The 26922-nt window shown below is 40.9% G+C and overlaps 1 protein-coding gene and 1 non-coding gene across 2 annotated transcripts in view; one reads left to right on the top strand and one right to left on the bottom strand.

Moving 5' to 3' along the window:
* Nucleotides 1–26922, bottom strand: part of DLGAP1 (DLG associated protein 1) — a 976217-nt gene that overhangs the window by 307839 nt on the left and 641456 nt on the right. Inside the window, exon 6 of the mRNA XM_023228478.2 lies at nucleotides 10439–10653. Coding sequence (XP_023084246.2) covers nucleotides 10439–10653 — 215 coding nt within the window. The remainder of the gene's footprint in view (nucleotides 1–10438; nucleotides 10654–26922) is intronic.
* On the top strand, nucleotides 7702–7805 carry LOC111553633. The gene has a single exon (XR_002735015.1). It is a non-coding gene; the product is annotated as a small nucleolar RNA U13 (small nucleolar RNA).

The raw sequence follows: 26922 nt of genomic DNA on the forward strand, positions 1-26922 counted from the left end.
GCTTAGAAGAAAATTAAAATATTACTAGCTATCAGGATAGATGATATTTTCTCCTCATTGGTTTATGTGGGTTCATACATAAATGTATACACACACATATATATATATATATAATATATACACACACACATTTTTTGAGACAGAGTCTAGCTCTCTTGGCCAGGTTGGGGTGCAGTGGCAAGATCTCAGTTCACTGCAACCTCTGCCTCCCGAGTTCGAGTGACTCAGCCTCCTGAGTAGCTGGGATCACAGGCACATGCCACCACGCCCAGCTAATTTTTGTATTTGTAGTAGAAATGAGGTTTTGCCATGTTGGTCAGGCTGGTCTTGAACTCCTGGTCTCAAATGATCCGCCTGCCCTGGCCTCCCAAAATGCTGGGATTAGAAGCGTGGGCCACCACACCCAGCCACAAATAATTTTTAAAAATGTTGGAGTAGTTAATGTGATCATTGAAGAAGACCCTTCCCAACTTCAAAAGGACTAGTTAATGCTGGTGGTTCCTGCCCCCTCATAGAACTAGAAGGAACTGGGATTCCCCAGATGAACTAAAGGAAATATGCTAATGTTCAAAGTGGATAACAATACTAGGGATGGCTGCGTGGATATTTTTAACAAGCTAATGTGTACCTGCCAGACTGAGCTCCCAGCCTCCAGGTGGGCTGGCAATGCAAAGCAGGGTTGAGAAGGAATACGGAGCTTTTCAGAGAACCACAGATTCAGAAGCAGAGGGAGGGGGAAGAATCAAAGACAGCACAGACGCAGTCAAAGGATGCTGGGCAGATGTTAGATGGCAACTCAACTCAACCACTGCGCATTAAAGCTACTCGTGGAGGGTACTGTTCAGGGCACCTTAGGCATAGAGGGATTGCATAATGATGCGTTAGCATTTGTTCAACTTCCCCTCTGGGATGACGACTCTGTGCCAAGTGATTCAAAAACATTCTTTCAGAGAGCATCGAATCTCTTTCTACACGAGGGACGGGCAAAACAGACCAGTGCTTAAGAAGGCTATATTACCTTGAGAAATGTTAACACAGTGCTTCGGGAATTCTTAGGAGGAAGAAATAATGGCCGACAGCCAGAGGTTAACTTTGAGAAGAAGATTTAAAAGAATGGAGACTTTCTTCTCATCTTCTCCCCCATTAGATTGCAAGTTCTGTTCTACTGGGAATCCTGACTACTATAATATATCCCAATACTTAGCACATAGTAGGTGGCCAAAACTGATAATAATGATGGTGATAGCTAACATATATGGAGCAACTACCGTGTGCCAGAGACGGCGCTAAGTGTGCCACATACACTGCACCTTCTTGAATCTGCATAATTACGCTTGAACAATCAGTGGCTTGTTGAAGTGGCTTGATGTTACTTCCCATACAAGTGTTCTGTGATTGTAAGGGAATAGCAGGAAAGAAGATCTCAAAGGAGAACGGAGCCTTACTGTGACACTTTTGAATGCTACATTTGGGACTTTGTGCCTAGACAACATGGGATTCAGAGATAGTATTTTAGCAACCTGGCAGAAAGTCTTAGAGAAGGAGTTGGAGCAGAGAGAGGCTGGGGGCATCAAGACAAATGGGTCCATTGCAATCACTCAAGTGAAAAGTAGTAAAGCTGGAAGAGGTAAGAGGTGAATTGTAAAGTTTCAAGACTGTATTTAGAAAATGATCATTCCACTGATAGAAAGGGAAGTGTCAGGAAGCGAAGTGATATATTTAGGGGGTACTGTGTTCTGTGGGTGCTTTGAAATCTCTTCTTCCTGAATGCTTAGCTTGAAAATACAGGCTCAATGCACAGATCAGACGATGGTGAAGATCTTACGATACAGTCTTAGACTCTTCAGGCTGGAAAGATCTTATAGAGATATTTTGTCTGTCCAAGGTCAAATTATCCAAGGTCTCAGAGGAATATAACTCAGCTGGTTTCAAAAGAGGCCTTGGAAGTTTTCTCTAACAATTTCCAAATTAATTGATTTGATAATTCATAACTTTTCACTTAGAAGTTCCTCCTTGCAGCTAACCTGAATTCCTGGGGCTGCAATTTTGATCTAATTTCCTCCTGGTTTATAGATAGGAATGTTGATGGCTTTGCTATTTCAAATGCATCTTCTGTAAATATACATTTATTTAGGACTTACACCCAGCCTGCTTCTATAAAGGATTAGAGGCAGCTCCTAATATGTCTGCCTAGGCTTCCTTTTAAAGAAGCTTTTCTCATTCCTGCAAAATGTCCTTCCATCTGCATGCATAAGAAGAATTTCTTTAATAATAAATGATACAGCAAAAGTAAAGCTAATAACGAACTATGCCAACTAAATAGTAACCTGTAAACAAAACAAAACAAAACAAAAACAAAAAGAAACAAAAAACACCACCCTTTCTTATGCCGGGCATCGCAGATTTTTCTCATCAGAAAATAATTCTGACCAAAACGATCAACTTTAACACCACCAGCCTTTGAATTTTAAGTTCCTTTCTTCTTTGTAGTGCCTGCTTTTGCCATTCTTATACTCGTGTGTGTGTGTGTGTGTGTGTGTGTGTGTGTGTGTGTATTCTTCTCTTCCACTTGACTCTGGAAAACCAGATTTAAGTAAAGCATTTAGTGAATATTGAAACCAAGGTATAAATGTAGGACACAGTACTTAAATTATTAAAGTTACCAAATGTTTGTTGCATGAATAAATGAGTGAGTGATTGCATGAATATAATTTCTGATTGTAATTAGGGTGTTCTCTTTACCTCGTTGTCTGCACTTTAATGGGAACATAGATATTAAACTGAATAAATGGCAGGTGGCAGGCAGACAAGACAAAAGAATTTTGAGGCTCTCTGCAAAGAGAAGCCGTCCTGGAAGGGCAGTGGGCAGCATCTGTGATCAGCATCACCTAAAGGAAGTGGGGAGTCTTTGTTTCCAGAACCCTCAGCCAGGACCTTCCCTGGCTCCCCTCCCTCTGCTGTCTTAGGGCTTTGTTTACACAGCCCCTTGAAGCCAGCTGTCAAGGGTGCAAACCTGGTCTGCCATCCTTTGAAGAAGGTTCAGGTTACACACGGGAAGCCACAGAACAGATACAGGCCCAGGACTCATGATTGTATTAGTCTCCACAGAGCTGAACCCAGCCTCCTAAGAGTCCGTCCCTTCTTCCCGTGTCCTCTGTCAGCCAGCGCCTTCTGCAGCTCTGATCCTTTGGTCATTGGTCCTTCTTTTCTGCACCTGAGGCTAAGCCTGAGTCAAGATGTTCTCAAGATCCTGTTTCAGCTGCATGTTTGATGTTTACACTTCCGACACAGAACTCACTTCACTGCAGGCTTCTGTTGCCCCTTCAAATCCATCCTTCACTCTCACAGTCTGTTTTGAATGTCTGCTTTTCCTGGGTACCACTTCTCAGTTGTCCACACCCAGGTGATCTTCCTTTCCCCTCAATTATTAAACGTCTTTTAAATAGCTCATCACTGCAGTCTTAGTAAGTTCAACTTTCCGTCCAGCTTTTTATCTTTTCTGCTTTCAACACCTGGGCTCAAATCTTAGCTCGGACATTTGACTGATAGGTGACCTTTAAAAAGTTATTGAATCTCTCTGAGATGCAAATTTGTCATTCGTAAAATGGGCAAAATTGCATGCATACAGTTGTGATGATCAAAAGAAAACATGTATGTAAAGCCCGTGGCACTCAGTCAGGCACTTAGAACCTTGTTAAAATGTAAATATTCCTCCTACTTAAAAACATTATTTTAAGTTTTGGGATACATGTGCAGGATGTGCAGGTTTGTTACACAGGTAAATGTGTGCATGGTGGTTTGCTGCACCTATCAATCCATCACCTAGGTATTAAGCCCAGCATGCATTAGCTATTTATCCTGATGCTCTCCCTCCTCCAGCTCCTGACTCTTAACTTTTAAAAATGTCTCCATTCCTTCTCTCTAGAAAAGTATCTGGACTTTCTTTTATTCTTTCGCCTCCTTTAAAGACACACAAGAGTTCTCACCTCTCTGTAGTCATGATCATTGTAGAAACTTTTCAGTCTATGCAGGCTTCCTTTCAACACAGGCTTTTCTAAAGAGTAATTATATAGCAAGAGACCAGGATTTGGTACAGACTACAATACTCACACATGCCCACATCATTTGGAGGAGAGCATTCATTTCCCAATGAAGGAACATTTTTTTTTTTTAAAACTAGGAGTGGTGATCTGGGACTGAATATAATAGGCGATAGCTTGTATTAGGTGTTTTTTTCTTTTTTAAATCCAGCTGATTTCTAACAAAGTTTTGAAAGGTATTTAGATCATTTGTAGATGAGCAAGTGACAGTTTTTCTGTGAGCAAGAACGACTTTCCCTGTTTTAAATGTGTCGCATTTCTTATTATATTGGAAAGTGGGAGTGGGGAGTTAGAAGGCTAGAGGAGGCCGGGCGCGGTGGCTCAAGCCTGTAATCCCAGCACTTTGGGAGGCCGAGACGGGCGGATCATGAGGTCAGGAGATCGAGACCATCCTGGCTAACACGGTGAAACCCCGTCTCTACTAAAAAATACAAAAAACTAGCCGGGTGAGGTGGCGGGTGCCTGTAGTCCCAGCTACTTGGGAGGTTGAGGCAGGAGAAGCGAACTCACCCGGCAGGCAGAGCTTGCGATGAGGTGACCGGCCCCCTCCCCCCCCCCCCGGGGGAGAGAGAGAAACCCCCTCTCAAAAAAAAAAAAAAAAAGACGGAAAAAGAAGGAAAAAGAAGGATAGAGGATAACAGAAGAAAGTATTGTAGTCAGGGAAGAATGGGACACTACCCTGAGTTTATATCACTGATCACTGGGGACGTTAATCCACAGTTTCATGTGGCAGGTTGTGTTTTCTTGTTCCACCTATTTTGTGAGGAGCATTTGCTGTTGTATGTTACAATGATACAGAGGAACAGGTAGGAGAGGAACAAAAAAGCATTTAGGCAAAACAGATGTTTCATACTACTTAGAACACAGATGGGATGATACAAATTGCTACGTTCGCAATACAGTTCATACATTTGGGGAAAAAAATAGCGATGCTCCAATCTTCATCCCATCCCCCTCTTTCTGTAGCAAGAAAAGGAGAACGAGGAGCAGTAGGTACGTAGGAGGGGAGTGTATGACGGGAGGAACAGGCAAGGACACAGTGTGTCCAGGAGGAACAAAGGGGAGAAAAAAACGTATACAAGATAAACAACAACAACAAAAGCGACTACAGCAAGAACCTATGGTTTTGGGATCCTTACGTAGAAAGTGATGCATTTAAAATATCCAGAATTAAAGTTGAAGAATACTCCATCCACCTCTTCTCAAATTATTTTCTTTACCAATACTACTTTCTTTTGTCTTTAAACTGTCAACTGCCAGCCTACCGTGTCTCGTTCTTACAATTATACACACCAGTGCTGAAAGGTTCCTGGGAGATATTTCTTGTGGACTAAGGATAGCACCTGTGGGCATCTTGGATCGATGAATCATGGTGGCTGGAGCACTGCACTGAGACTGGTTCAGGGGCTCAGTCTGTTCTCAATCGGTAGGGTGATGGGATCCATCAATGCTGGGATTGGCTAATGCTGTCTGCCACAGGTTTGGGGTGGGAGGAGTTGTAGGGAGAGCCACCTAAGTGGTGCCATCCATGCCAAGAGACTGAGACTCTCATTTATGAGGAGGTTCAGAGACATTAATCCATTTGCCAAAAGGCACACAGCTATTTAGTATTTTTCCAAATTTAAATTTAAAATTTTCCAATTTATCTAAAACAAACAAACAAAAAAAAGGTTCCGGTCCAGGGGGAAAAATGAAGATTAAGAGGATTAACCATCCTGAAAATGAAAAACGATTTGCCTTCAAGGCATTTAGAACTGAAAATAAATCTTCCTGAAGCATTTCTAGGAGCTTCACTGCCTCTCTTGCAACAGCCTGGGATCCTTCTTCCCAATTTCAGAGGAGCTCTCACTGCCTCTCTTGCAACAGCCTGGGATCCTTCTTCCCAATTTCAGAGGAGTTTCAAAGTCTGTAATATTAAAGACTGACTATTTCTTCTAGGGGAAGAATTTTTCTTAGTGCTTGGATAAAGAGATGAAGTATTAAGTCACTTTAAACTATTATTCATGTAGGATTAATAGATATTTTGAATTTAACTTCAGAATCTTTTAAATGACACCCCACTTAGTATAATTTTTAAAAAGTTCTTTCTGCAGTGTATTGAATAAAAGCCCCAGATGGGATTTGGACTTGGTTTTAACTAATCATGGTAGCAGGCAGGAGTCTCAGTTCTAGAATAAATAGCACTCCAAGTAAGAGACTTCTGTTCTTCATCAGTGCCAGGCTGCAACGACATGCTTTGAGGGAACTCTGGCCCCTAAATGTCTCCTCTACTTGCCTGGAAATTTAGTATTAAACATTCAGAATTTTTTGAAAATACTAATATTCTCGGGTGATATGCCATTTCAAATTTATTGTTAGCTAATAAGTAAGGAAGAAGGAAAAGCTAGTGATGAGGTGGAGTGACTTGTTAATAGCTGTGGGATAAGAGAAGAGAGTGACCGAAATAATAGTTTTCCAAGAGTAGTTACAGGAGGGGTTTTGCTGGCCCAAAGATGGATTTCACTGTCTCAAAACTACTCCTAACACCACAGTGTTTAACTGACCTTAGGCCTTATATGTCTGAGGACCCAATGACTAACACTAAGCAGCTGATGAAAAACCACCCACATAAATAAACCCTCAAGATGCCTTTGGAAAATAGAAAAGAAAAGAGAAAAACAATGTAAGAAAGTGTAGGAGTGCCTTCTCTCCAACATTTCTGAGAGAAGATGGGAGTTGAAAACCTTAAACAAAATGTTGCCCCAATCTCACTTGCCTAATTTTAGTTATCTTGGTTCAGGGCTATGATTCATCCCTAAAGCTGTGAATTGCTGAGGAGGAAGGAGGGAAAAAAATCGACTTAAATGTCAAAGAAGTAGGAACATAAATATAGTTTTCTTTTTTGAGGAACTAGAATTCCAGGATATGGGGATCTTTTTTCTCATAAGGGACTGAATCCTTCAAACTTCTAGAAAAATAATGATCTGCAGTCAAAACATCGTCAAGGAATGGAAGACAGAATTGATTATGAGTCATGTCATGTCTGAATTTTTGCCTTTATAGTGTTTTCCTTTTTTTCTTTTGTATCTCTTTCAATCTGGTTAAACTATTAATTAATTAATTAATTTTCAGACAGGGTCTCTCTCTGTTGCCCAGGATGGGGTGCAGTGGCTCAATCATGGCTTACTGCAGCCTCGACTTCCTGGGTTCAAGTGATCCTCCCACCTCAGCCTTCCAAGCAGCCGAGACTGCAGGTGCGCACCACCACACCTGGCTGATTTTTGTAGTTTTTGTAGAGACGAGGTTTTGCCATGTTGCCCAGGCTGGTCTCGAACTCCTGGACCCAAACAATCTGCCCACTTCAGCCTCCCAAAGTGCTGGGATTACAGGTATAAGTCACCGTACCTGGCCAATCTGGTTAAACTAGAGGTCACTAACAATTGTATGCAGTTGAAGATAACGGAGGTTTAATGTGTAGACTGTAATGACAAAGGGAACTCATAAACTAGGTGAGTGTGAAACGAATGGAGGTAAGTAGAACTATGAGAAATGATTCTAGGGGATGTGATGGTAGCACACGGAAGGAAGATATGTTTAGATGGTTGTCTGAGGTTCTCTTGTGATCCTTTTGTGGATCATAATCATGATGATTGAGTTTTCACAGTAATACATGAGATGTGCTTCCTTCAAACCTTGTTATGATATCGGCACATTATCCATCTTACATAAACATAGGAAAAAAAAGTTCTCTTTCCTGCCAAAGAATAGGGGACAACAGAGATGGTTTGGGGAAACTCCATCCTAAGTAAATTGTTTTCAGTTTAGTAGGTGTTCTCCTGTCCACTTATCACCACTTCGAATTTCCGTAAGTGGGGAGGGAGGAAATAGCAGTCACTAACTCATACCCAGTTCAACAACTTCACCGTCTGAAAGAACTGGCCCTCTACCATCAGCCTAGCTGTCATCTGCTTGTTTGCGTCTTTCTGCTCTGAAAACTTCTGAGCAGTAAAAGAAATATATGGTGGTCACAAAAATATGGTCCAGGACATTAGAGGAGGGTCATATTGTGAAGAAGGCAAATGAGAAAGAAAGAGTTTCAGTGACTTCAGAGTGATCCTCCACATCCTGAAGCTATGCGAGTAGCCCAGGGCACGATTCTGACATTGATTTCAGCCCCTACCCGCTACCCCTGTCCTCAGTCTCCTCAGAGCACCCTTCTCATCTTCCTCACGGCTCTGCGTCTTTCTGTTCTCCTCTTACCTGGATATCGCCGTGGACAAGAGCAATTCCTCTATCTTATCACCCAAGACCCAAAGTATCACTCAGCGAATGTGACCAATGCATCTTGATGACAACCTAACAGGATACTCGGGAGGTGGAAAGGACTCTGGAGGTTGCTGGTTTAAGTGACTTTCTTGCCCATTGCAATTCTTTTCTTGCATCTTCAGGAAGATGTTAACCCCATGGCCATGACTACCTAGCATTGTGTCTAGTAGAGAGATATTTTAAAGTCCATAGAAGATATTTTTTTCAGAAGGGTCCTTGGCCTCCCTCGTTTCATATCACCTTGGTCCACTGCCTTTATTACAAATCCAGTTCCTTTAATTTAATTTTCTGAGCATCTGCTAGGTGTGCCAAAATGCAATGAAGACTTGTTTCTGTTTTTTATTTCCATGATTTTTTTTTAATCTTGTGTGGCAATGTTTTGGGTCCAATTCTGTTCTCCAAATAGATATATTGAAGTCCTAACTCCTACTCTCGGTGAATGTGACCTTATTTGGAAATAGAGTCTTTGTAGATCTAATCAAACCACCAAGTTTGTGGTAGTTTGTTCTGAAGATTCTTGAAAACTAACACATGTAGTAACAAGGCAAAGAGGAAGGGCAACTGAAAGCCAAAGAAAGAAGGAAGAGGTTTTTTTCTTGGCTTCATTTACTGATGTGTTGGTGTTAATTTTTGATTAAAACGATCCAGAATTGTTACACACGAACCCTTGACAAATAATTCATGAGAGGCTGTCTCTGTCTGGTTCTTTAAAATACAACATACTCTGCTATTTAAATAAATTCCCATCGCACAACAGTCAGCTGTTTTTCAGTGCTCTTGATTAACAAATAGGTTTGCTTTCCTTAACTCGACTGCATCGATTTTTTGTTTTACTTATTTTGTCTTGTAATATTCAGTAACATAATATAAATGCATGAATAGTAATGTTATTTCATCAAAATGTAGAATCAAAGGCACTTAAAAATATGAGTTATCTGTAATATATTTTTCAGGTCCAAGTGGAATTCTATCTATTTCTACATTTCAAGACTCTAAAGAATTTACTCTCTATAAACAGCATTTAGAATTAAATCAGGTCTGGCTTAAAATAATCAATTTCAGTGGTTTCCTGTGTAGTGCTGTTCTTTGTTTACAAACAGCACAAATACAGTTAAGGACTATAGTCATATGCTGCATAACAACATTTCAGCTAATGATGCATATAATAGGGTGGTCCCATAAGATTATAATACTGTATTTTTACTGTATTTTTCTATGTTTGGATATATTTAGATAAACAAATACTTACCATTGTCTGAGAGTTGCCCACAGCATTCAGTACAGTAATTTGCTGCATAGGTGTGCAACTTAGGAGCAATACGCCACACGATATAGCCTAAGTGTGTAGTAGGCTAGACCATCTAGCTTTGTGTAAGTGTACTCTATGATGTTGGCACAGTGAAATAACTTAATGATGCATTTCTCAGAATGTAACCCCATCATTAGATGATATGTGACTATATTTATATTTTCAAACAAAACATTTTTAAGGCCTTCAAATTGTAATACGTATTGAGTGCCCAAATTTAAAAATGTATGTCAAGAACCTTCACATATCCAATTTGCAAGCATGGCCACATTCTATAAGCTTCTCCAAGACAATCCCCTCTATTATGTTACTCAATTATGCGAAAAATTCAAGAGTCTTAAGAAAAAGTTCTTGTATGTACTTCATGCCTGAGCAAATGTTCAGGAATTGGGATACATGTATATTCTCATTGACCAGAAATTTTAATTCTTTTCAGAAGCCATTCTGGATTTAAAAGAATCCAGAATGGCTTCTGAAAAGATTGGATTGTTTCTGCTTCTTAGAGATGAGGGGTGCAGTTTATGATCAATGCAGAGCACATCTGTTGCCCCTCTCTACAAAGGCACTGGGGTACAGACATCAGATCTAAAGTCACAATCAATGTATTGCACTGCTCCACCTGTAGGATGTTTCTGCCCCACTTACTGTAGGAGACACACCGTCTGAGCCTCGGTGATAATACAAGCACCTGGATTATCGCAAGAGCAGGGTTAGGACTACTTACTTGAGTGTGGTGAGCTCTGTAAGGGATGGCTGAGTTGCCTTGAGATAGCTTTCTCTCCGTGCAGCAACTTTTGGAGAAGGCTTGGGACTCGTGTCTGAGTCTCCACTGTCTTCATCCCCCATGGCCTTGATATAACTACCACTCCGCATTCTTCGGCATGGAATTTCATCATCTTTACCTCGAGGGGTGTACCCTGTCCATTCATCTTGAGGAACCTATTCGGATAGAAAACAGATAAATCACGTTTTACAAAATCCTACCTTTTTCTTTTCTTTTTCCTTTTTTTTTTTTTTTAGATTTAACGTTTCTAATTTTTATGAGTACGTAGTAAGTGTATATGGAGTACATGAGCTATTTTGATACAAGCATATGATGTGTAATAATCACATCGGGTAAATGGGGTATCCATCACCTCAAGCATTTGTCATATCTTTGTGTTATAAATATTCCAATTATCCTCTTAGTTATTTTAAAACATATAAATAAGACCAAGTATTTTCTTTTTTTGGTATGGTACTGCATGTTGGTAATGTAATTATCTGAAACTTCAGACATTAACCTTTCAATAACAATATTTTATTGTAACAGGCTCAAGAATGTTTTGAATACATACAAACCCACGTCTCTCAATCTTTAACATGACTCATGTATTAGGAAAAATTAAAACCATTGGCTTTGAATCATTTGTACATCTCAGTTTTCTCACGCTGGTAATAGTTGAGTCGGGCATAAGAATGCCATTGGAAAGGAGAGCCAATTTTATTTAAGCTTTCCAGTGATTTGTTTTCAATTGCCATTTAATATTCGGGAATGTTTTCTGATTGATCTATGCCTTCCTTGAACCTTTGGACTTCACTATCTCATAACCAGTCTGTCTTCTTCCTAAACCAGTGGTCTCCACCAGCTGCATTTACTCCCCAATCACTTATTCTTTCTGAATCTTTCTTAATTTGGATTCAGCTTCCAAAGATCTGCTTAAAGCACTCTCTAAAGGTTTTCAATGATCTCCTGGAAGATAACGGCATTTTCTTGCTTTTATTTTTTGTTGGCCTCTGCACACCCATGCACACACGTACACACAAATAACTCCTCTTACAAGTTTCTCCCCTTTTGGCCTTCTGATTCCTCAACTTACCTGGTATAGCTACTACTTGTCTGAATTGTTCCTTTCCTTTTGCTTTGCTGGATCCTACTCTAAGTCCCTAACTGTGGGTACCATAACAAAATAATGCTGTTAGTGCACTGCTCTTTTTTTTCTTTCCACAGTCATTTTCTCCGAGTTCAGCAGAACATTGCACTATGTTTTAAAAGCCGTCTTCATGGCTTTCTCTTAAGTTCCTCTTAGATTTTCCACTTCAACATGAACTCAACCTAGATCTCATTCCTTCTTCATTTTTCATGATGTGAAAAAAGATGCATAGTAGCCACTCTTTTTATCCACTAAGAAGTAACATAGCAAACATCCTATAGTGCACAGAGCACTGCACAAGGCTTAAGGAAAAGAGACCAAAAAAGGGGGAGGCTGGTTCTTGCCCTCAACATATTTATAACAGAGATGAGAAAAGAAACGAGAGTTAGCAGTAATGGTGATGGGAAAGGAGGATCCGGGAAAGGAGGATCCAGGAAAGGCTCCCTGGAATTGGCCAGGTTTGCAATGAGAAAATAAAAAGGCTTTTAATACTTTGATATTAACAATTTACTGCTTATACATTAAAATAACATGGTACTTCATTATTAACATTAACTCTGCTAAAAAAACATTTGCCTACAAGATCTCATTTCATCAATATGACAACCTGTGTATAGTTTTCTGTTTTTCTCAGGTGAGAAGCAGGAGCTCAGAGAAGGTTAGTAACTTGCTGAAGGACACACAGCTAAAACAGCAGCACTACTGTTTGAAGTGTTTAATGCCTAAGATCAAAATTACATTAATCAAAATTTTATGATTCATAATATATCATGTTGAAACCTAAAGTGCTAAGAAAACTGTCCACAGTAGCACACACACATGTCAGACAGAGATTTCTAAATATTATAGGTTCTAAGGAAGTGAGAATAGATGTTCTACTAAAAGAGGATCATTCTTTCCTTTTTAATTGTTAATTTACCTGTGTAACTTGAAAGTTTAGATCTAAGAACTTCAGATTGAAGAAATGCTACTATTCGTGGACTTTAAAATAGTGGTTTGTAGGTTCTAATTCTGAAAAGTACTAACCAAGATGAAGCATCACCCTGCAGCATGTTCCTTTTATTTAATCAATTCTTATATTGTGCTCCTGTGTGCAGGCACTGTTCTAAGCGCTTTATAAATGTCAGCTCATTTGATCCACACGGTGGAGGGGTGTATTACTATTATTCCCATTTTATAAAGGAGGACACTAAAGTTATGTAACTCACCCAGAGTTACAGCTAAGGGGCTGAGTTCCAACGAGGCAGTTCTTAGGGCCATACGTTGACCATGGTTTGATGCTCCTTGTCTTTCTAGGCTGTGCTTTGTGGCACCTGCAGAACTGAGCAATTATAGTCCCGGACACCTTTGTGCTCATCACATTTGATACACTTGCCATTTATTAATTATGCCAGTAACAATGTCATGTTTTTACTTTTTTAGGTAAAAGCATCAAAATCACCACAGCAACAAAGATTTCTCAGGAAATTGTAAATGCTGAGAACAGCCTTGTTTTCCTTGCATTGGCAGGTGACTCACTGCAGAGATAGGATCATGTTCAGAGCCTCATTACAGGCTTAGCAATTACATTTTAAAAATTAACTTGGTACAGCTGAGGGTCATAGATGATGCACCCCCACACTTGCTATTTCTCAATACTGGTGTGAAGTTCATCAGCATTGCTCTCTGGAGTACGTCAGAGAGTAATGACAAACTGATTAGCTCATATGGCTTATGCAACAAAACAAGGCAAATTTTGTTCAGATATTTTGTTCAAAGTTGAGACCAGCCTGGCCAACATGGTGAAACCCCAACTCTACTAAAAATACTAAAATTAGCCAGGCATGGTGGTGGGCACCTATAGTCCCAGCTACTAAGGAGGCTGAGGCAGGAGAATCTCTTGAACCCGGGAGACAGAGGTTGCAGTGAGCTGAGATCGTGCCACTGCACTCCAGTCTGTGTGGAAACTACTGCTAGAAACAGTCTGTAATTGTTGTTTAGGGAATCAGCTGAGAAATATTTAACCTGTAGATCTTTCAATTAATCATACTTTTCAAATGATGGCAGCTAAGAAGTTGTGTGGAAGTGACTTCCACTGGAGTGGAATTTGAATAGTAATACATTATTTATATACCTAAAGGTAGCATACAACAAGATTACACATAAAATAATACAGTAATCAGTTCTAGGGAAAGTGTAAAGACAGAAAATCGAGACCTTGGAGAAGAAAAACACAGTTGCTGAACTGCAAGGGCCATTAACATTGGTATAATCGAGTCAGTTTTTATTTTTTGTTTCTTAAACACTAAAGCAAAAGGGAGACGTTACTTAGGTGGATAGTTTTAGAAAAAAGCATATAAAGTGGTAAGCATACCAGGTCCAAAGAGTGAAATGTTAATCCCTTTTGATTGGAAAGAAGGGGGAATTACATGGCTGCGGCTGCTACTGTGAGCTGGGCAGAGGTTGCTGTGTCTTTCCATTTCAGCTGCACAAAGAGAAAAGATTTAGGAAACTCCAAAGAAAAAGATAGCCTTGCAGCTGTCTCAGAAAAGCCTGCATTATTACTATGGTGGCAGTTTCAGGAACTGGAAGTCTTGGTAGAAGGAAAGCGGGAGCAGAGACAAAGAGTGCAGGACCTCATTGATTTTAGGCTGGTGGGATGCCCTGCTTGTGTGCACCAGCTTAGGAGGGGGTTGGAGTCAACAAACATAAACAAACAATAATAAAAACAAATTAATACAGGTTAGATTTTACAGTAGTTATGGATGAGAAAAAAGGATTAATTGCTTTTTAATTATTACGTTTAAGCATTAGCACTCTAACAGAAATCTTAATTTTTGTTAAAACAAAATGAGGATTAGTGTGCATTCTCTGTTTCAGTGATAGCCCATCTATAACTGAAACCATATGCTATCATTCGTGCTATCATTAGGAAAAGCGGAAGACCTGCCCTTGACTAAGAAATGGCCATAATCAAGGGCTAACACCCTCTAATTACAAGATAGGGATGCTTTTTTTTTTTTCTTTTTTTTTTTTTTTTTTTGAGATAGTGTCTCGCTCTGTTGCCTGAGCTGGAGTACAGTGGCGTGATCTTAGCTCGCCGCAACCTCCACCTCCCGGTTCAAGCGATCCTCCTGCCTCAGCTTCTTCGGTAGCTAAAATGACAGGCCTGTGCCACCACGTCCAGCTAATTTTTGTATTGTCAGTAGAGACAGGGTTTTGCCATGTTGGCCAGGCTGATCTTGAATGCACTGAAATAATTATTTCAATATCTTTTATTGAGATGGCGTCTTGCTCTGTCACCCAGACTGGAGTGCAGTGGCACAATCTCAGCTCACTGTAACCTCTGCCTTCTGGGTTCAAGAGATTCTCCTGCCTCAGCCTCCCTAGTAGCTGGGACTATAGGTGCCCACCACCATGCCTGGCTAATTTTAGTATTTTTAGTAGAGTCGGGGTTTCGCCATGTTGGCCAGGCTGGTCTCAAACTCCTGACGTCATGATCTGCCTGCCTCGGCCTCCCAAAGTGCTGGGATTACAGGGGTGAGTCACCGTGCCCAGCCAGGATGAGAATGCTTTCTGAATTGAAATGATGTCATGGGCACTGAAGGATGGGCCATTCTAATGAAGGTTGTAGTCTATTCAGTCACAGAACAGGAGAAAATAAAACACCCCCTAATGGAGCATGCTCATATTTTCTGTCTCTTTTCCTGCCTCGCTCCCTTATTTCTTTACTTCTGCAGGTATTTTTTAATTGTTTATTTGCCAGCCATGGTTTGGGTGCTGGGAATACACACCAGTGAATAATACAAACGCTGGTCTCATTCCATGTAATTTATATTCTAGAAGGAGAGCTAGAAGAGACAGCGAATAGACAAGCATCTGATAAATGAACAAGATAATTTCAGAAAGCATATGCTATAAGGAAATAAGATAAGGGGGTGTGCCAGGGTAGCTGGAGGGGGGCTGCTTCAACTTGTCCTTCAGTGAAGCCCCCTGAAGAAGTAACATCTGAGAGATTTGATGACCAGAACAGCCAGCCTTGGAAGGATCTAGGGGAAGAGCTTCCAGGCAGAAGGATCAGCCGCTGCAAAGTATCTAGAGTAAGAAGAAGATTGGAGTAATTGTAGCCCTAGGAATGAAAATGCCAGCCTGGCCAGAGAGCACTGAGCAAGAGAAGCAAAGGGGGTCAGGTCACATAGCTCATCTCAAGCTATCTCAAGTCTTCCTTAAAGTTGAATCTGCTCTCCCAAAACTCCCTCCAACTATTTCAGCCTAAATTAATCTTTTTGTTTATGAAATTTATAGCATGTACCATGTATATAAGAGGTCAGCAGAATATAGCTTGCAGACTAAATCTGTTTCATCATCTATTTTTGTAAATAAAGTTTTATTGGTACACAGCATGCCCATTCATTCTGTGTTATCTATGGCTGACTTTGAGCTACAAGGGCAGAGCTTTATGGTAGCAATGGAGACAATATGGCTCATAGAGAAAGTATCCCAACCCTTGGTCCACATGATTATACTGAGTACTCAAATAATCACGAAATGCTGTTTTATGGACGTGGCTCTTTGTCTTTGTTTCATCTCTCCAACTACTCCATAAGCTTACTGAAATTGGGGGAAGCCATACTGCCAAAGGATTAGAGGGTGGGCTCTGCAATTAAACTGCCCGGGCTTGAATTCCAGGTTTGAATTTTTGCTGGGTAAATTACTAGGTACATCCTTGGGTGAGTTAATTAACTTATCTGTGCCTCAGTTTCCTATCCCATAGAATTATGTGTGGATGAAATGAGGTAATGTCCATAAGCAAATAGGAAGTGTTTAATAAAGTTCTGTTTGATGGGAGTTCTTCACTGTACACTGTACTCGGCCATGTTACTGAGCACACACACACCCCAGATGATGAATGACTTTGGCTTTCCAAGACTCTGATGCCTACCTTCAATTTTCTTTGGCAAGTTAGGAGCAAAAATAGTCTCTCTCCACTTCCAATTGGTTCTTTATAGTTTTTGTAGAGATGAGGTCTTGTTCTGTTGCCCAGGCTGCTCCTCAAACTCTTGGGCTCAAGTGATCCTCTCACCCCAGCCTCCTGAATAGCCAGGACTAGAGGCACCTGCCACCACACCTGGCTTTCTTCATGGCTACTTTTAAAGCATGATACAAATCTTGGGGATTACAAGTAGTGGCATTTATTATTAAAAGCAGTGGATTAAAAGCAGTGGCTGCCATATTTCTATCCACTACATATTCTAGTATAAGAATATAAGTGCAAATGGACTATATATAAAATAATTTGCAAAATTATAAAAATTTCTTTCATGGTAAGAAAACGGTTCTCCTAAGTTGGCCCATGGGCACAAAAAGGTATTTGTCTCTCTGCTGGGAGCTTTGCAAGTGGACTATCTTTTGGTGCTGACATTTCCCCTCACTTTAGGTTTTCCTGAACTCAGTTGAAAGAGGAACACACGGCCGGACGTGGTGGCTCACACCTGTAATCCTAACACTTTGGGAGTCCAAGACAGGCAGATCATGAGGCAAGGAGTTCAAGTCTAGCCTGGCCAACATATAAAACCCTGTCTGTATTAAAAATACAAAAAAATAGCTGGGCGTTGTGGTGGGCACCTGTAATCCCAGCTACTCAGAAAGCTGAGGCGGGAGAATCGCTTGAACCCGGGAGTTGGAGGTTGCAGTGAGCTGAGATCGTGTCACTGCACATTTTACTGAATCTAAGACACTAATGCAATTGTCCCAACATTTTTTGTGTTGCTAAGAAAGAAATAAACATCATCAATAAATTCTGACACTCCATAGAATATATGATTTATCTGATTTATCCCAATATCCAAAATGCTAAAACGTGGAAACTATGGCTCTTAGAATAAATTAAAAACTCTTTTAAAATATGTATAAAAAGAAAAACAAGAAATGGATTTATTCTGGGACAGTAATTGTCAAACTTAATGTTCATATTTAGTAATGACCAAATTAATAATAGCAATTACATTTATCGTGTCATGCTTTTGGAAAAAAATCATAAGTTCACATAATGTCTCACGATCCTTACAACCATCAAGAAGGATATGAGGAGTAAATATTATAACCTCAGTTTGTCATACAGCGAACCTGAGGTCCGGAGACATTAGTAAGTAGTGTAGGGTGACACTGTGCCCAAGTTGAGGTCGGCCACTGACAATTCAGGAATCTCCCCCGCCCCCTTCTAGCATATTCATATATGTCTTTTGACATGTCTTTTGGGTAACAATTATTTTTTGATAAACTACAAAGCACATATTTCAGATAAGAAAATAATGCCATAGTGCTTTAAGGTCTGTCTGAAGGAAAAAAAATTGATAAACAAATAATGAGTTACAATCCCTTGAAAGAAAAGTTGCAAGAACTACTCTATCGGACATAGGAACGCTTAGTTTTAAAAGTCTCTCCCCAAGCGCATCTAGCTTGAGTGCCCCGCTTTGGCTGGGCTGCAGTTATCAAAGTGTGACTAAATGGATATAGTCTGTGCCAGTGATGGTCTGAGAGACGATGGTTGAGAGATGAAGCCATGTGCACGTGACTCTTTGAGAGCGGATTATCTCAGGATGGGAAGTTGCATGGTGAGGTGTGGAGTAATGAGAATGCGTGAGATTTTGGGAAATCTGAGAGCCACAAAAGGAATGAAGACACTTAGAAAGCCGGGACAGCTGAAATGGAGCATATGTCCTGAAAATATACAAGGGCAGGCCAGTGCGATTCCGAGAGCTATTCTGGGTTGCAGAGATTTGGGAGGAAAACTGATGAGCCCAAGGCTGTGAGTGCATAAAGCAAAGTTCTATTTCATCAGGAACCAAAGAACTGGGAATAAGGAACTTAGCATTTGGTTGATTTGGTGCAAACAAAGACAGTAGAGCAAGGAAAAGTCACAATTGAATGGTGGGCATCAGGGATAGGTTTCTATTTGCACAGCTACCCCTCAGCAGCTGTTGATTCCTTCCCAAGCACAAGGTGTTTCAATGACAACAACCAGGTAAATAAGGGTGCTTGGCAGTGATTCAGGGGTCAACCTGTTTGGCCTTTCCTGTGCTTGAAAAGGAATGGTAAATAGGAGGAGAAAAACCTACATTATGAAAGGAGAGTTGGGCATCTGACATTCACGAAATATCTGACAATTATGGAATAATCTCAATGAGCTAGGGGCAGTGCCTATGTTACTTTATTTTAATCTTTGCAGCAGTTGTATGAAATAGGCATTACTATTTCCATCTTACCGCTTCAAAATTGAGATTCAAAAAGGTAAAATGGCCAGGTGCAATGGCTCGCACCTGTAATCCTAGCACTTTGGGAGGCCAAGGCAGGAGGATCACTTGATTCCAGGAGTTTGAGACTGGCCTGGGCAACATAGCAAGACCCCATCTCTACAAAAGAATTTTTTAAGTGTAGCTGGTGTGGTGGTGGTATGTGCCTGTAGTCCTAGCTACTTGACAGGCTGAGACAAGAAGATTGCTTGAGCCCAAGAGTTTGAGACTACAGTGAGCTATGATGGTGCCACCACTCTCCAGCTGGCAGACACAGTGAGACTCTGTGTCAAAAAAAAAAAAAAAAAGATGAAAGGACTTGCACAAGGTCATAATAATTGGTAGGAATGTGCATTTGTCTGACACCAAAACTTTTAATAATATCACCTTGCCTCTGATGAATCTGTGATGATTAAGTGAATGAACCAATAAACTAAAAAAAAGAAGAAAAGAATGGGGTGCATACACCCACTCAACAGTAGTGGTTTTTAAAATAAAATGTAACATTCAAATAAGCACAAATGTTCTCGTGTCACTAATTTTTTTTTTTTTTTTTTTTTTTTTTTTTGAGACGGAGTCTCGCTCTGCCGCCCAGGCTGGAGTGCAGTGGCCGGATCTCAGCTCACTGCAAGCTCCGCCTCCCGGGTTTACGCCATTCTCCTGCCTCAGCCTCCCGAGTAGCTGGGACCACAGGCGCCCGCCACCTCACCCGGCTAGTTTTTTTTTTTTTTAGTAGAGACGGGGTTTCACCAGGTTAGCCAGGATGGTCTCGATCTCCTGACCTTGTGATCCGCCCGTCTCGGCCTCCCAAAGTGCTGGGATTACAGGCTTGAGCCACCGCGCCCGGCCTCGTGTCACTAATTTTCTAGCACTGCTAAAAGAGGGTTCAAAATAATAAATTCTTAATTCTGAAGTGAAAGAGTGTTGTCATTTCCTGGTCTGGGGTTGCCTTACCAAGCACTGTTTGCAGCTGCTGCTTAAACAAACATGAACAGTTCGGGGTGGGGGCAAGGGGGTGATTAGAAAACTTGCAGGACAGCCACACCTTTAAGGGTGGCTTTGGGAGCCTTGAAGCATCCCAACAGCGTCATAGCATTTGTAGGAAGGCTCCGCCCTGGACTTTTGGTTCCTGCCTACAACTTTTTAGGGAAATGGCTGTAATGTGTTGGCCTTCTAAGCACTTTTAGTGGGCTCTCAGATTCCCTACTCACTCGATTTCTTTGCATCTTCTTTGCAGCTGGGAGAACTGCTTTTCTGCTCCACACAGCTTTCACCTTGACAAATGCGACTTGGCTTAAATGTCCCTTTAGCCTTTTTAGCTTGCTCTTCTCATAGCAAAAACAGAAAAAAAAAAAAAAAAAAAAGAGCAAGAATAGGAAAATTACAATTATGCAATGTGCAGATCCCTAGGCACGACTGTCGCTTCCCAATCAGGAGAAGATTTCCCTGGCAACCGCCCTTTCTCACTCCCCTGGAAGCCCGAAACTGGGGGAAAACTTAATTTGTTTTAGATTGCTTAAAATCACCTTTTAAGGATAAGAGTAAATACCTACCTCTTTAAATAGAATTTATATCCTCTGCCACAGCTCTTCCAAATACCATTTTTAAATGATCTTGAAAGAACAGAACGTTGTAAACAGTGATATATAATGGTAATTTGCTTACCACGACCCTATAGAATTATTCTTACCCACGAACATGTATAGTATCTACAGGGTACCCAGCACCAGAGCAGGGGCTGCGTAAATACGCCAAAAGCATTTTATAAAACACAGTCTCTGGTGTTAAAGGAGTTTGTAAGTTTTGAGTGGATCTGGTGAATCTGGAGGGTGGATGAAGGAAACGAGTAAAAAGCAGCTTTAAGTAAGTCAAGCCGAGTCGAGTATTAAATCTCAGTACCTCTGAATTTCCTACTGGGTTTGAAGTTCGTTCCCATAAATCCCCTTTCCCAGTGACGAAACTGTTCCTCAAAAGTTGAACATATGTGTGTGAAGTGCAAACGCCACTGATAAACAGCCCTGCGGGGGAATGGCAGAGGGACTAGGTCTGCAGTCCTCAAGGGATTGGAGAGCCATGGGCCTTTGGGGACTAGTAGAAAATGTTACTGAGGTCCTGGATGACATTAAAAGGGGCACTACCTGTGGATAAGATACCCTCGTGACATCACATCAAGAAATAATAACTAAGATGCTGGGCGTGGTAGAATGCAGCTACTTGGGAGACTGAGGGGAGAGGATCATTTGAATCCAGGAGTTCAACACCAGCCTGGGCAACACAGTGAGACCTTATCTCAAATATTTTTTTTTTTTTTTTTACCAGAAATAGCAACTAAGATAGTAAGATTCTAATATGATGTAGGGACAGGAAGGGAAATGAATTTTATTAATTATTCACCCACTATTTTGACTGTAGTGAATACATATGGGTTTAGCTATCCCAGTTCCACTTTTGGTTCTAGTAGCCAAGCCTCCTGACTGTGCTCTGGGAAAAGCTTTCTCCCCAACTCGAGGTCCATGTATTTCAGGAGTAGCCCAGGAGTTAGGGTAGGGCAAACAGCAAATCACACTTCCTGGCTTCATTGCTTGGCTCAGGGCAGAGGTGAATGATCTAAGCTTACTCAGTCAGCAAGCGTCTCTGGACCTGCGCATGAAATGCCAGGACAAAGATACCTCCTATCCCACTGAATACATTAATAAGGATGCATGTGACCTTAGGACCTGCTGGTAGCCATTTTATAACATCTAATACACAAACATAATCTCACGTAATACAAAAACCCTATGTTATCTTAATGCCATTGCAATGATGAAAAAATTGAGACTCAGTGGTATGAAATAACTTACACCAAATGTCACAGCTTGTCAGAATTGAAAGACACGTTTGTCTTATTCAAATTTCTACACTCTTTTCATCACACCAGGCTGCTGTCTATAAGAGTTTCAAAACTTTGTTACAGTAATTTTCTATTAAACCTCATATTCAAGGGTTAAGTTGCTGGGAGATACAATCCCATAGCATTTTGGAACTTGTAACAAGTAATGAATCTTAGATGCTTGATCCAGCACTTTGGGAGGCCGAGGTGGGCAGATCACTTGAGGTCAGGAGTTCGAGACCAGCCTGGCCAACATGGTAAAATCCAGTCTCTATTAAAAATACAAACATTAGCCAGGCATGATGGCGGGCGCCTGTAATCCCAGTTACTCAGGAGGCTGAGGCAGGAGAATTATTTGAACCTGGGAGGTGGAGGAGGTTGCAGTGAGCTGAGATGGCACCACTGCGCTCCAGCCTGGGTGACAGAGTGAGACTCCCTTTCAAAAAAAAAAAAAAAATAGAGGTCTAGGTCTATGGTAAATATATTTTTTCCACTGACTATATAGGAGATAAGCTAACTTAGAACCCTTTTTTAGTTTTTAATGTAACTTCATTTTCTGGCGTATTGGAGGCAGGCGTATCTGTGGGGTTGGAATTGTTAGTTGAGCCATCATAGCTTTCCATTACTGTTATCGTTACTAGTGTGCTGGTGTCTATCCACCATATCCTATGTTGTTTGTTGCTATAATTCCTAGTTGCAAACATTGAATTCCCTGAGGCAAACTAGAATTCTGTGTCTGGCGTTCAGAAGCAGAGATGTGGGTAGAAGATTAGTGACCTTCCTCTTGGTGTCAATAGAAGCCCACATGTGGAAACATCATTCATCAACACTAATCCTCGGTATTGTCTAAAATCACATAAACCTCTCGGCACATGTTTGTTGCTGTACACACCCAACTACTTGTCAAACTTGTATATGAATTTTTTCCTTAGGACACAAAATCTGATAATGTTATTATTAACAAAAGATAGCGCTAGAGTCTATAAAATATCAAGTCAATCATCTCAAGTATTAATACTTAATTTTAAAATTATAAATTTTAAAATAGATTTTGGCAAATATTTTCCTTTAGTTTCTCTATTATCAATTTTGAAGTATTAAGTTTCTCAAATGAGGCTTCCTTGTGAATCATTAACTTACATATTTGACATTTATAAACAAACAAAAATCCCAATAGATTGAGGAAGAGCTACAACTCAAAAGCTCCTGCTTTTCGTCATCATCGTCTGATTCCCGCTGCATCTTGGGACTCTTTGGACTTTTTATTCCAAGCTACATTTACAACACCTGAAAGCATACAGCATTCAAATGGGCCAAAATAATCTTTCCTCCCTGAATCCCACCCATTCTAATGCAATGAAACCATCAAACCACATGCATCTAGTTCTTGATATCGGGAAAATAACTGAATAATATTTTGGTGTCCTCATGCACATGTGTGATTCAAAATTCCACTTTCATAATCATCATACAGGGAAGTTGCCTCTTGAGGGTGTGTACTTTAAACTGTGTTTCAATCTACTTTCCACAGGCAGCAAGGTATTGATAATGAACACATGATGTCCCACAAACATGTGCACAGATGAGTATGATACACTCAATAGTTATCCAAATCACTGCTTCCGGGCTAGCTCAAAGTCCATTGAAAGGAAATGTTCCAACTGGAGTATTCATTACAGGGTTCTCTTCTTTCACTTTAAACTGATTACTTTGTGGTTAAGCTGCAGTTAAAAGTTCCACGTCTTCTGTGACTTTATCAAAACGCTTTAAAAGTATTCATTCACTTATTCCACACATATTTATGGAGTATATACAGTCGTCGTGCTATGGTATCTGTGAGGGACTGGTTCCAGGATACCAAAATCCATGGATGCTCAAGTTCCTGATATAAAATGGTGTAGTATTTGCATATAACCTATGCATTATCTTCCCATATACTTTAAGTCATCTCTACATTCCTTGTAAAACCTAATACAATGCCTGCACATCACTTCATTTGTGTGGATTCAACATAGTACTCAGGGTACAGCAAACTGAAGTTTTGTTTTGTGCAATTTTGTGGATTTTTTTTTCCCAAATATTTTTGACCCATGGTTGGTTAAATCCACAGATGCAGAACTGACAGATACTTAGACAGGACTGTATCATGAAACAGGTGCTATTTTAGGTACAGCAATTGACAGGCAAAGAAAAAAATCTCCGTTCCTCAAAGAACTAAAAATAGAACTACCATTTGACCCAGCAATCATAGTACTGAGTATATATGGGAAAATGAAGCACTCTACCAAAAAGACACCTGCACTCACATGTTGATCACAGCCCTATTAAACAATACTGAAGTCATGGAATCAACTTAGGTGCTCATCAATGGTAGGCTGGATAAAGAGAATGTGGTACATACACACCATGAAATACTATGCTGCCATAAAAAGGAAAAAAATCATGTCCTTTGCAGCAACACAGATGCAGCTGGAGGTCATTATCCTAAATGAATTCATGCAGACACAAAACACCAAATACTGCCTGTTCTCACTTGTAAGTGGGGGCTAAGCCATGTGTATGCACAGACATAAAGATGGCAACAGTAGACACTGGGGACTCCAAAAGAGGAGATGGTGAAGGGCAAGGGTTGAAAAACTATCTACTGGGTACTCTGTTCATTATTTGGATGATGAGTTCAATAGAAGCCCAAACTTCAGTGTTATGCAATCTATCCATGTAACAAGCCTGCACATGTACGCCCTGAATCTAAAATTAAAAAATAAAGCTCTGCCCTCATGGGGAAGGGAGAGGACAGCCACTAATAAAACAAGCAAAATGTATGTTAGGCAATGATACATGCCATGGAAAAATGAAAGCAGGAAAGGGGGAAAGAGTGTGTGGAGGAGAGGAGGGCGGTGGGACAGGCAATGTTAATAGTGTCATCATCGGAGGCTACGTTAAGAGACCTCTAGGTACTGACTGGATGGAGTGCGGGAGTCTGCCCTGGGGTCTGGCGGCAGAGTGCTCAAGGCAGAAAAAAGCACAGAAAGTCCTGAAGGAAGGGCAGGACTGCCATGCACACAGCCAGCGGGAGGCCAGGTGAGCGGAGTGGAGTGAGAGGTGGCAGAAGATGAGGACAGTGATTGCGGGGCTGTGGGGGTCCATTTCAGGAGGCTTTATAGGCTGTGGTAAGGGCTGCGGCATTTACTCGCGGTGAGATGGGAACAGAATGGACACTTTGATGAGACACAGACGCATTCTAGTTTAAGAGAATCACTCAGGTTGCCAAGTTGAGAATGGCTCAAGAGCAACAAGGGTAGAATCAGAGACCCTTGGGGGCTCATGAAATAACCTAGATTGTAATTAAAGGGGAGGAGCCAGGGTGGAGCAGCAGTGGAGGGAGAAGATAGGGCCAAGAGGTTTGTTAACGATGATTTGGATGCGCAGACTGAGAAACAGTAGTAAAGGGCGACTCCAAGGTTTTCGGCCTGATCAACCGGAAAGACTAAATTCCCATTAGCTGAGATGACGAGGCCTAAAGAAGGAGTAGACTCGGAGATTAGGAGTTCAGTTTGGGATGTAGGAAGTTTGAAATGCCCAGGGGTCACCTAAGCAGAGACGCTGAACAGGGTAGCTGATTACCTAAGACTGGGGCTTCAGGCAATCTGGCTGCAAACACCCCTGTGGGCAGACACCTGGTACTCAGAACGCTCAGAATGAAGGAGTTGACCTAAGGAGTGTGTGTTGGTAGAAAAGAGAAATGGTCCAGGAGCCATATCCTCTCAGCATTGCTCCACCCTTAGAAGTTTGGAGCTAAGAAACCACAAACTAGGCAGGATCAACATGGGTGTGTTGTCCGTCCTGGAAGCTAAGTAAAGAAAGTTTTTCAAAGAGAAAGGAGTAACATACTGTCACATTGACTTTTTCCCGTGATCTTAATCCCATGGGACACTAAGTCAGCAACGTTAATTTTATCTCTTAGTCATCAGTTGCCATAGACAAAGGATTCTGCTGTTCATGAATAGCTTTATCTTCCCAGCAAGATGCAAACTTCTTGAGAGCAAGGCTTTTGTTTTCTTCTTTTTCTCTCTCTCTACAGCAGTGGCTTTTAAATAGCTTTTGGCTACACCTCACAGTAAGAAATACATGTTACTTTGGAAACCAGTATAAGCACGTATACAAGTGAAAGACAGAGAGAAATACTCAACCTTTTGGAATGCCACGCACTCTGTCTTTATTTTCATTCTCTTCTATTGTATTCTATTTAATTAAAAATAATGGTATTTGTGACCCATTAAACAGATTTCACTACCACTAATTGGTTGCTACCATTGCTTAGAAAAGTGCTACTGTTAGAGTGTCTGCCACAGGGTTCTGCCATATTCATTATTAATCAGAGAGACACTGTTATTCATCTTCATTCCTCCCCAAGTACCTTCTGTAAAGCAAGCACTTAATAGATCCTTGTCGAAAGAATAGTTTTGAGACCCTAAAGTAATACTTATTGAATTCAGCTCCTTGGTCTTTAGTTACCTTTACTTTTACTGATTGTACTTCTGTACTCATTGTAGTCGTGTAGAAGAATATTTCTTAAAAGCTGTGTCTTCAGAATAAACACAGACCTGCATGTCTTTTTAAAGGGGTTCCTGTGTAGCCAAGAGTCAGAGAAAACACTGGCCAGGGTTGGAGATGACCGCCCAGATGAAGTGAGTCCATCACCTGGGTTATCACATGTGCAAAGTTAGGGCAGGAAGCCTGATGTTTGAATGCTTTTTCATGTTCTTGTACATCAGCCTCTGGGGGCTAGGGGCAGTGGGGTTCAAAACATTTTTAAAAACAAGACAGGCCAGGCACACTGGCTCACACCTGTAATCCCAACATGTTGGGAGGCTGAGGCAGGAGGGTTGCTTGAGCCCAGCCTGGGCAATGTAGCAAGACCTCATTTCAACAAACTATTTACATATTAGCTGGGTGTGGAGGCATGTGCCTGTAGTCCTAGCTGCTTGGGAGGCTGAGGTGAGAGGATCTCAAGATTTACTGTAGCAACTTGCACATACTACTAATGTAACACTGATCACATTGTTTTAAAACCATTTGTTTATAGATCTGTCTCACCCACCAATCTGTAAGCAACTTGAGAGTAGGGATGATGTCATTTGTCTGGCAGAGA

Source organism: Piliocolobus tephrosceles, chromosome 18 (assembly GCF_002776525.5).
Source record: "Piliocolobus tephrosceles isolate RC106 chromosome 18, ASM277652v3, whole genome shotgun sequence".
Taxonomy (NCBI): Eukaryota; Metazoa; Chordata; class Mammalia; order Primates; family Cercopithecidae; genus Piliocolobus; species Piliocolobus tephrosceles.